General features: G+C 26.6%; 1 protein-coding gene across 1 annotated transcript; it reads right to left on the bottom strand.

Annotated features, from left to right (window-relative positions):
- Positions 1 to 7,095: 7,095 nt before the first annotated feature.
- Positions 7,096 to 8,312, bottom strand: LOC107460569 (putative transcription elongation factor SPT5 homolog 1). The gene is made up of 3 exons (XM_016078938.3): positions 7,974 to 8,312; positions 7,609 to 7,706; positions 7,096 to 7,396 (listed from the first exon to the last, which is right to left on the bottom strand). Exons 1-3 carry the CDS (start codon positions 8,014 to 8,016, stop codon positions 7,151 to 7,153), a joined length of 387 nt encoding a protein of 128 aa, XP_015934424.2. The 5' UTR covers positions 8,017 to 8,312; the 3' UTR covers positions 7,096 to 7,150.
- Positions 8,313 to 11,723: the final 3,411 nt, after the last annotated feature.

Genomic DNA, 11,723 nt, shown 5'->3' on the forward strand with positions numbered 1-11,723 from the left:
TAGAAGAATTAGCAATAAAAACAACAATTTATGATAAGATATTACATATAATGATGATTCTGTATAGAGAATTTTTTGGAAAAAATATTATAGATCATAGACAAGAAGTTTATAATAAAGAATATTAAGAAGCAAAAAATCGTTTAGCTAATATTCAAATATATGATTTATGTAATGTGAAATCTTATATATGTGAATATAGAATACATTATTATAAATTAAAAGAAGAAGATAAAGACCATTATCTTAGTATGTATATAACAAAACTTTCATACCCTGCTAATGAATTTATAATGGGAAGATTTATAAGGAAAATAAATAGAGGAACAATTGAAAATAATTTTGGCGGAGCAACCTCTGCAATAAGAGAGGAAATAAAAGAACGTTGTATGCAAGAAGCAACTCAAAATAGATTTGAAAATATAATTAGAATTTGCTGTCAAGATAACGAAGAAATTCTTCAAAAATATGGTCTTAATAAAAAATTTCAAAGAAAAAGAAAATATCAATTTAGAAAAAGAAATATTATCCTAACTGGAGAAAAAAGAGGTATTTTAGAAAAAGAAATAACAATAAAAACAAAAGACAAAAAAATAACTATTACCCAAATAAAAAAGAAAATTGTAAGTGTTGGTATTGCCAAGAAGAAGGACACTATGCAAATGAATGTCCAAAAAAGAAGGATAAAAAGGACCTTACCAAACAATTTCAAAAAAGAAGGATAAAAAGGACCTTACCAAACAATTAGAAATTGCTAAGTCTTGTTTCATGGAACCATTAGAAGAATCAGATAATAATTTAGACTATATTTTTGAATATGTTTCAGAAACAGACTCAGAGACTGAGCAATAATACTACATTTATTACTATAAAAATAATGGAAAAGTTTATAAATGCTTTCATAGATACTGGAGCAACACAATGCTTTGCTAGTACAAATATAAAACTTGATTGGAAAAAATTAAAGAAACAGTTAAGAGTTAGAATAGCTAACAAATCAATACATAAAATTAACCAAAAAAGTAGAAATGGTTGAAATATTTATTCAAAATTATAGGTTCATTGTTCCATCCATATATATGTTAGATTCTGGAATCGATTTTATCATAGGAAATAATTTCTTAAAGCTATATCATCCATTCATTCAAGAACTAACCTATATAGTTTTAAAAGCTCCACACGATTCTTCAATAAATCAAAAATCAAAACGTATAAAAATACCAACTACTACTATAGATAAGATTTTAAAATTTAAAATATTTTTTATATTAGAAAAATGTTATTTAAATTTATATTTTCAGATAAATATCCCAAAAAATATTCTTGAAATAAAAATAGAAGAACTTTTGGGTGAAATTTGCGCTGATAATCCTTTAGATATTAAAAATACAAACAAAGAATTAGTAAGCATTAAATTAAAAGATCCTATAAAGGAAATAAATGTTTCAAATAAATTTTTTTATTCCGTAGGAGATAGAGAGGAGTTCTCATTAGAATGTAAAGATCTTTTGAAAAAAGAAATTATAAGATTATGTAAAAGTTCTCATGCGGCTCCAGCCTTTTATGTCGAAAACAATAATAAAATTAAAAGGGAAAAACGAAGAATGGTAATTAATTATAAGAAGATGAATGAAGCAACTGTTGGTGATGCTCATAAACTTCCAAGAAAAGATTTTATTTTAGAAAAAATCAAAGGAGCAACTTGGTTTTCATCTCTCGATGCGAAATCAGGATATTGACAACTTCATTTAGACGAAGAAACAAAGAAATTAACTGATTTTACTTGCCCAACAAAAGAATCAACAAGTGTGTTGCTCTATGAATGGAATGTTTTACCATTTGGATTAAAACAAGCCCAGGTATCTATCAAAGATTTATGGAAGAAAATCTAAAAGAGTTAAATGAATTTGTTTTAGTTTACATTGATGATATATTAATTTTTACAAAACAGGATAAAGAAGATCATCTTCAAAAATTATTAATAGTATTAGAAGGATGTAAAAAAAAGAATTAGTTCTTAGCAAAAAGAAAGCAAAAATAGCAAAACAAGAAATAGAATTTCTTGGATTAATTCTATCCACTCAAGGAAAGTTAAAACTTCAACCAAATGTTTTAGAAAAGGTAAATTTATTCCCTAAAAAAATAGAAGATAGAAAATAATTACAAAAATTTTTGGGGTATATAAATTATATTTCTGATCAAGAATTTTTAAAAAATATAACAGAATACACCAGTGTTAGCAGAACCGGACCAGACCGGCCGATTCAACCAGAAAACCGGTGTTAGCAGAACCGGACCAGACCGGCCGATTCAACCAGAAAACCGGTGAACCGGATCCTTTACGGAACCGGTTAAAAATTAAATTTTAACAAAATGTAACATAAAGGGTTCGAACCCCTCCCCCTGGAAGAATGACCCTATTAAGGGCCACTAGGTTGGGATGGCTTTCATTAATATATATGTAAATTATAATATATATACATATCTTTTATCAAATATATTTTAAAATATTTTGATATTCTTAAAATATTAGTAAAAATATGTATCTTAAATTAAAATTTTAAATTTTTTACTATTTTTATTTTTTATTTATATAGTACTGAGTCAACCGGTTGAACCAGTGATCCACCGGTTGAACCAGTGACCCAGTGACTCAGTAACATGACCGGTTCGATTACCGATTCGGTTCTGACAACTATGGAATACACTAAAAACTTATTTCAAAAAATAAGTACTAAAAAGAATGGAAATGGGAAGAAGAAGATAGTATGCATATTCAAAAAGTCAAAGAATTATGTAAAAAGCTTCCAGAACTTTATATTCCAGAAGAAAACGACTACTTAATAGTAGAAATAGATGCTTCAAACATAACCTGGTCAGGATGTCTAAAGGCTAAGAAAGCTATAAAAGCTTTGAACAAGAAAAAGAATCACTAGATTCTAAATATTTTCCAAAAGAATTACTTTGCAGGTATATTTCAGGAACATTTACACCAACATAATAGAGATATACTACTCATGAAAAGGAGACTCTAGCAGCAATTAAAACTCTTAAAAAATGAAAAATTGATTTACTACCCAAAGAATTTACATTAAGGACAGATTCAAGTTACCTAACAGGTTTCATACGATATAATTTAAAAGTTGATTATAATCATGGACGATTGGTAAGATGGCAATTATTTTTGTTACAATATCCAATAAAAATTGAATATATCAAGGGTGACAAAAATATTATTGCAGATACATTAAACAGAGAATGGAGTTTATCTACAACGCATTAGATCAAGAAATTTAAAAATATGAGCAAGAACTCAAAAAATGCAAGCATTGCCAGCAAATAAGGACACAGATCCAATTCCTCAAGAAGGCCATTGAAGCAATGAAATTAACACAACAAGCAAAACTATCAGAGTTCAGTCAGCTAAGCATGGTGGACAAACTAGGAAGAGAAAAAATTTCAGAAAATAAAATAATTGCTGAAATTATTAAAAAATCCACACAAGATAAAAAATATTATGTAATTTATAATGACTCCATGAAAAGAGTATATGATGCCTGGAAAAAAGCAGCACCATTCACACATCAATAAAAGATAATTCATAAAGGAGGATTTTTAACGCTGGAAGAGGCAAAGGAATCCTTCAGAAAATATGAAGCTCTTCACCCAGAGCAAACTCTAAGAAGAGTAGATAAAGCTCCAATTCAAGCCCAGAGAACAGGAATAATAAAAAACATTCCTACAAGAGCTGAAATCAAGAAAAAGAAAAGAGTCTGTAGATCAAATCTCAGAGAAACCCTTAATATAATCTTGAATTGGATTGAAGAAAAAAGGACAATTTTGGGATATTATCCTATTGCCAAAGAACAGCTAACAAAGCTGGTTATCTTTCCAGATGCTTTCCCATCTAACACTTATCAATTTTTTCAGTATGGATTAATTGATACAATTTTAATTTTTAATGATCTAAAAATTATTAGTGAGTTTCCTGCAAAATTCGTTGATGCAGTAAAGAAATTTAAAAATATGATTGACAATGTAAATCCAATGGATGTATCCCTAAAATTTACAAATAGTCAACCTATTTTTAATGAAGAAGAAGAATGCTTGGTTCCAGCATACTAAGTAATATTCATGTCCATTTTTCCAAAAAATTTTCAACCAATTGATCAAATTCAAAATTTAACAATTTACAGTTATAAAGGAAGACTAGCCAGCACATTAGCAAGGGTCTTTGAAAGAACTAAAAAAATAACGAAGGAATCTCGCACAAGAATTAATTATAAAAGTAGAAATACTCTGCTTGTGTCCAGTAAAAGAAATAAAATTGAAGAAAGAGAAATGAGAGTCTTGGTGGAATTTAAATCAGCATTCTACAATTTATCTGGACTTCTAGAAAAGCTCCCTGAAGGGATAAGAAGGAATCTCTGCTATTTGATAAAAGACAAAGAAGACCACAAGTGTCAGCTATGCGCCTCGGAAATATCTGAAGAAAGCAATAATGAAATAGGATCCACCCACATGATAAAAGAGGAGGATAGTACATCTGAAGCATCCCTCAACATCATTGCATAATGACGTAAGCGCTTAGGTCATAAAGTGCCAATAATGTAGCTGGTGCAAGTTAGTAAAAAATGACGTAAGCAATGACGTCATAAGAAGGGTAAAGATGAGAAATGTCCATCAGACCCAACCATTATAAATAGATTGCTTAAGCAATTGTAGAAGGCATTAGAAAATAGAAAGCAAAAGGCTAAGAGTACTCATATGCTAGGAAATTAAGGAGGAAGCTGCCGAGGCGATTCTGTAGTCTGACAAAGAATTTCCTTAGGAAAAAATAGTTTTAAACTCCCCTCTAGAGTTAATATCTACAATCTCCCATCTGGAGATAAAAATACCTTATGTAAAATATACTAAATAAAGGAAGTTTTTCTTCAGAAAGATACGTCTTTGTCCTAGTCTCTTAGTTATGAATTATTTAGAAAGTATAGAATTAACGGAAAAATCTGATTATTATAGATTAACTGCTTTATTAGATAATGAAAAATAGGCTGTTCTAAAAACAGAACTAAATCTCAAATCAAATGAAAATTTTAATAAACAAAGTCTTTTAAAAGAAGTTTTTAATAGAAAAAATATAATATACCATAAAAAAATCCAACTTGAAGCCCTTATAAAAATAAAATCTGCTAATGGAGAACTTGAAATAGCTTTGATAAATGATGAAGAAATGAGTAAATAGATTGAGAAAATTAAGGATCAACAAAAAAGATCTAAGATTGGATGGATTCATATTAGTACCATACAATTCTTAATCAAATCTACATATATGAAAGGAATTAATTCACTAATAAGTTTAGCAATCTGTGATAAAAGAATTACTAATGACCCAATAGATCAAAGAATTGAAATTGTTCATGAAAATTTAGCAAATGTAAATGTTAAATTTAATGCCATCTTGGAAGAACTATAAGTTTAGCTTATAAATTTCATAAACAAAAGTTTAATGGAACAAGATGATGAACCATTTTCAATTACATATGCAATAAATTATGCTTTAACAAATAGTCATCATAGTATAATATTTAAAGACAGAGAAAGAATTTATGTCGATGAATTATTTCAGAAAATTGTAAAAACAGAAATACCAAAATATAAAGCTATTGAAAACCCAGTTTTATTATTAAAAGAAACATCAAGAAGATCGTTTTCATCAAATTTCCAAATAAGAGAATCTAAAGTCAATAGTCCTTTAAGTTTATCTAAATTAAAAATTAAAGAAGAAAACTCTGAAATAAAAGAATTGACAAAAAAGGTCAAAAAATTAAATGAAACCCTAAATAATAAATTATGACAATAGATAAGGAAGAAATATATGTAACTTATTAAGATAAGAAACAAGAGCTCTTTGAAAGAGAGAATCGTTTGAATTATTTGCAGTTTTCTGAAATAAATCAAAGAGCATTTGAAGCTCTAAAAATAATCTATATATAACAAGCTGAAAAACGAAGTTGAAGAGCTAGAAAAATTAATAGAATCCCTAAAAAATAGTCATGAATCGATAATAGAATTTGCAGAAATTCTAAAATAAATAATGTTAAACAAAACTATTTTTGGAAATTATAATAAGATTACCTAATTTATGAAACATAAAAAGATTGAAAAACCAGAAAATAAAATAAAAAAGAAAAGAGCAAAAAAATTAAAAAATAAAATAGAGGATTATAAAAAAGAATTAAATAATCTTTAGAACGAAATTGATGATCTTATAATAAAAAAGATAGAAATAAGAATAATTATGAACAAGTTGGAATTAAATTTAGGAAATTTATAAATGCCTGAAAAATCATATTACGATTTAAAAGAATTAAAGCTGTTGAAAGAAAAGATGGAGAATGAAATTGAAAAATTAGAAAGATATTTAGAAATAAGAGAAAGTGTAGAAATAAAAGAAGTTATTAAGGATTTAAGAAATTATATTAAAGAAAAAGACAAACAGATAAAAGATTTTATATATAATAATTCATGTAAAAAAGAATATTATAACTATGATAGAAATTAGAACAGAATTAAAAAATTATAAATATGAAATCAGAATTATAAATATACATCAAGGCCTAGTAATAAATAATAATATAACAAATACAAGAGAAATTGTAAAAATGGTTAATACTTCAGATTATAAAGTTGCAAATTATTTTTATCAAAATCCCTTGAATAGAGCACCACCAATTGAATCTATACAAATTATAAATTTATTCGAAGCAAAATATGAAGAGTTAGTAGAAATTTCGAAAGAAGAATTAAAAAAAGTCAAAATTGAAAAACTAGTATCAGAGTCTAATTAACGATTAAGAATAACACTTTCTTTTTAAGTAACACTTTTAGTGATACGCTTTTAAATCAATATCAACCACAACATAGAAAACGTCTATACAAAAAGATAAAAATGACAACTTTATCGTAGTAGCCTCCTCTTTGAAAACTTAAGAAAATTCCATTGGACAAAAGAGAGTGTATTACTAATAATATGCAGCAAAACTTAAATTAACCAACTTCGGAAGGACAAAAACGGAGGAGAGCATAAGAGACGTATGAAGGACGAAAAGCTTGTGCATTTAAGTAAATTTTTTTCCTAAGACAAGCCTAATCATGGTTGAGCTAATTTAGCCAAAATAACTAGGTCTAAAATCTTGACTTCCAATGTGTCATCTACCTTTACAATACCATCAGTACCATCTACACCAATCAACTTGCCTGTAGACCCCCTCAATGCTCCACCCATTATCTTTATTTTGTCTGATTTCCTTGGCACCACGGCCTCCATTTCATTGGGAAGGGCAGTTATCGTTTCACCATTTCCACTTGAGCCAAGCGCTACCTTGCAAGACCCATCCTGAACAAACGCATAATTACAATGTCCATTAACAGTATAATCAGGCCAAATGAATACAGTTCCATTAACTAGGAAGGTTAAATACCGCACGTATAACTAAAATTCAAAACAATAATCGGTCAAATACAAAGGTCGACTAAAAAACCATGTATACAAATTCGAAAGCAACAAACAAAAACGTGTATAAAACCAAAGCTTCTAGGATCACATACCGGAAGAACCTCTCTTATAACTCCAACAGATTCTTCACCTGGCCTGTGTACATTAACTAATATGTCTGGCATAAACCATGGCCCCTCATTGTCCCCACCTACAACAAAATCAAACCATCAAATTGACAACCTGACAAAGATACACACTACCAATTGAAATCTTACCGATAAGTTAACCAAATAAGTGACAAAAAATATCAATCACATGAATGAATCTAACAGAGAGCATGTTTGTTAATAATCATTACTTGCCGCCTAAAGTATGATGACTTGATGAGAATTTGGTATACCATAGATGCGTGTAATAACACCAACACAGAGAGTAAAACTATGTGCAATATGTTAATTACAGAACAGATAGCTACCTAAAACTGTGCTAGGAAGATACATAGCGGAATTTGGCGTCATAGGCTGCCCACCAGGTGTTGATGGTAAAAACCAAAGATGGAAGGACGACACTGCTTCAATGATGGAGAAGAAGAGACTGGATGGAACGAAGCAGTTGGATAGACAACACACGGCTTCAATGACGACAAATAGATTCAACGAAGGGCGTTGCGATCGTCGAAATGGAAGGCGCGGGGAACGGGATCGCTCAGCCACTCTCTGTGTGTGGACGTGTTATATGCGACGGCAATGATGAACGAATGTGAAAGAGAAGAATTTGAACGAGTGTGATGTGTGAGGGTGAGGGTAAGTACGGCGCTGTGTGTGTTATTGTTAGGGTTAGGTTTGATGAGGGTAAGGATATTAGGAGTTTAGTTATGCTGATAGGTTCGGTTTAGTTTGGTTTAGGTTTTCTCTATCAAAACCAAAAAACAAACCGAATCAAATAAAAACTCGAAAAATTTAATTTTTTGATTTTTTCGGTTTTTGATTTATTCAGTTATCGATTTTTTTAGTTTAGTTGGTCGATTTTTTTTGGATTGGATCGATTTTGGTGAACATCCCTGCTCTCTCGGTCTAGTTTGTTATTACTACTGTTAGTATAAATGTGTGTCTCGACTATGAACCATGATAAAAATATGAGGATGTCCTATTTGACAATTAGCTAGAGTCGAAAAAATAGAATCTCGAGTCGAACTAGAAAAAATACAACAAGTGGAAAATAGATAAAAACTAATGTGAAAGCTGTTACTTGAGTAAGAGATAATCACTCGAAACAGTATAAATTTTTTTATATAAATATGGGAGTCAAAGACATTTAAAGGAATTTTAATTTCTCAAACCACATTAAATTTCTGCAAAATTCTCAGTCACCATGACGTTTAGAAAGACCATAGAATGGCAGTAGACCAGAAGTGAATATATGAAGTTTTTTTATATTTTACGATTTTTTATGCTATTTTCTTTTACAGTCTTTTGTTATTTCGTTTATGTTCACGTTCACACAAGTTCTTATTATAAATTCATAAGCAGTGTTAGTTTATCTAAACTTATTTGATCTCATTTTATTACCGTTCTTATTTAGCTTTTGTTTATATATTTATATGATCATTTCTTCAAGAATTTCTATTTATATTATTTGACAATTCATTTTTAATACTACTAGTGTATGTTTCCGTGTCTTGCACGGGGTAATACATAAAATTATATAAAATTTTTTTATTAAAATTTAAATAAAAAATATGTATAATGTCTTACACGGGATAATATACAAAATTATATAAAATTTTTTATTAAATTTAAATAAAAATATACATAGTAATTATTATTATAAATATTTTACAATTTAAAAATATTAAAAATAATTAATATTTATTTTAATTCATTTAGATTGGTTGAATGGTTATCTCATTTGTTTACCTAAGCAAGTATTTGGTGTTAGAATCTCACCCTTAATAAATAGAGTATCAATATGTAGTGGATTAATCCTCGACTTGCCGAGTTAGAAAATCCGTAGAAAAAAATTGTATTTATCTTTAAAATAGATTAATTTTTTATTAATAGCAATACTTATGGATTTTTGTCTTTGTTGAAATTTACTTAGGACAATTTTATTTGTTGGTATCGTATTCATTCTTAAAGTCAAAACAATATAATCAACATTGTTACTTGTTAAAACTTCACATTTTACGAAATAATTTTTAAATTTTCAAATTCATAAACTTATGTCATTACAAAAGTTATTAGATCGATTAATATTTCTTGATAATATAGTGTACCGAAACACCATCGTTGAATATTAGTTAGTGTGAAGAGAAACCAATAATAACTTTTGTTATTCAATATATAATTTATTCTATTAAAAAATAAATTAATATTTCTTAAATTTTTAAATACATTTTCTTCTAATTTCTTACACCATTTTATTTGACAATATTTACCATACTATCCCACAATATATATATGATGTGCAAAATAATTGTTTGTCTTGAAATTAATTCTCGTTAATGAGATAAAATTTAAAATATTTTTATTTTCTTACTCAAATTTAAATTTAAATTTAGAATTGATTACTGACTCATTTTTTTAATTTCAATAAAAAAATAAATTGGTTAGATGTAAAATATTTAGTATTTAATAATTTCAATCGTTTAAATTTTAATTATCAAAAATTGGATTAAAAATTAATTATAAACTTAATAATTGATAATATATATTATATTAGTACGTAAATAATAATATCCAATGTATTGATTATTTATTTTTTTGAATGTATAATCTATTGAGAATTAATTTATTATCCAAATTTTTTTCATAAACTTTGTAATATGTAAAAATAGTGATCTTATTTGTTATTATTATTTAAATAATTTTTCATAATTTTTTACTTAAGTAATTAACTTAATTAATAACTTTTATTATTGCTTTTATACTAAAAAAAAATATCAGTTTATACTATTTACAGGTTCAACTTCCATCGACAGTGGTAGAATGCCTAAATTGAGACATTTTTAGACTATAATATTTATCAAACAAACAATTAATAAAATACTCATCCATATCTTCTCATTTTGAATATATTTATACATAAAAAAAGTTGAAATAGCAAAAGTGATAAAAATAATGATTTTTATAATTTTGTGTGATTATCTATATATAGAAAATCAGAACACTATGATTGTCTAACAAAATTAATTTTATTTATTGTATTCAATTTAAATAAGCAAAAAATTATCTTATTTTATTTTAGTTCTTAATTTATATGATTTAAATTTAGCTCAATATAATGATTTGATTTGATTTAATTATTAGTGAAAAATATATTAAAAACCTATTTTATGCATAAATTTGTTATTTTAATGATTAATTAATTAATCTAATTAATTAATACAGATAATTAGTATAATTAATTTGATTTAATAAATTAAAAAAATAAATTAAAAAATACTAACAAAACATTAAAAGAAATAAATTAAAAAATATTACCAAATCAATTTGATATAAATTATAATAAATTATGTGATATTTAAATATCTAATTATATCAATTAGTTGATATAGTTGATTTATCATAATAAATTGTATTTAATGAATTAAAAGAAACAAATCGCTAAACACTTTCATAAGCATGCATGTCACGTCAACTCCATCATTAAGTGTAGAAATCTGATTTTTATATAATAGAATAGATAATAAATAGAATATATGAGAATATGATATATGATATATTTTAATTATGAAATTTGTATTATATAATAGATTTTTTCTAAATTCTTATTACTTGGGTATATTCATTTTAACAAATATTCTTCTATCTAATACTATAAAAAAATACATTAGCCACTTTGAATTGTTATAGGTCAACTTCCATCCACATTAGTAGAATGCCTAAATTGAGATATATTCTTCAAACAAACAATCAATAAAACACTCATCCATACTATCTTATTTTTGGTACATTTATACATAAAAGAAATTATACATAATAAAAAAAAAAGAAGAAAAGAAGAGTTGAAATAGCAAGAGTAATAAAAATTATGATTCTTATAATTTTGTATGGCATCTATATACAGTAAACCAGATAACTATAATTATCTAATAAAATTAATTTGTATTTATTGCACTCAACTTGAATAAGTAAGAAATTATCTTATTTTAATTTAGTTTTTAATTCACATGATTTGAGTTTAGTTTAATATATATTATTTGATTTGATTTGATTTAATTATT

Source organism: Arachis duranensis, chromosome 8, assembly GCF_000817695.3.
Source record: "Arachis duranensis cultivar V14167 chromosome 8, aradu.V14167.gnm2.J7QH, whole genome shotgun sequence".
In the NCBI taxonomy this organism is placed as follows: Eukaryota; Viridiplantae; Streptophyta; class Magnoliopsida; order Fabales; family Fabaceae; genus Arachis; species Arachis duranensis.

Excerpts from the sequence above, each read along its gene's own strand:
- LOC107460569 (XM_016078938.3), bottom strand. The coding sequence starts at position 8,016 with ATGACGCCAAATTCCGCTATGTATCTTCCTAGCACAGTTTTAG. Across the intron at positions 7,707-7,973 it reads TCTTCCTAGCACAGTTTTAG|GTGGGGACAATGAGGGGCCA; the intron begins GTAGCTATCTGT and ends ATTTTGTTGTAG. Across the intron at positions 7,397-7,608 it reads TTATAAGAGAGGTTCTTCCG|GATGGGTCTTGCAAGGTAGC; the intron begins GTATGTGATCCT and ends GCGTTTGTTCAG.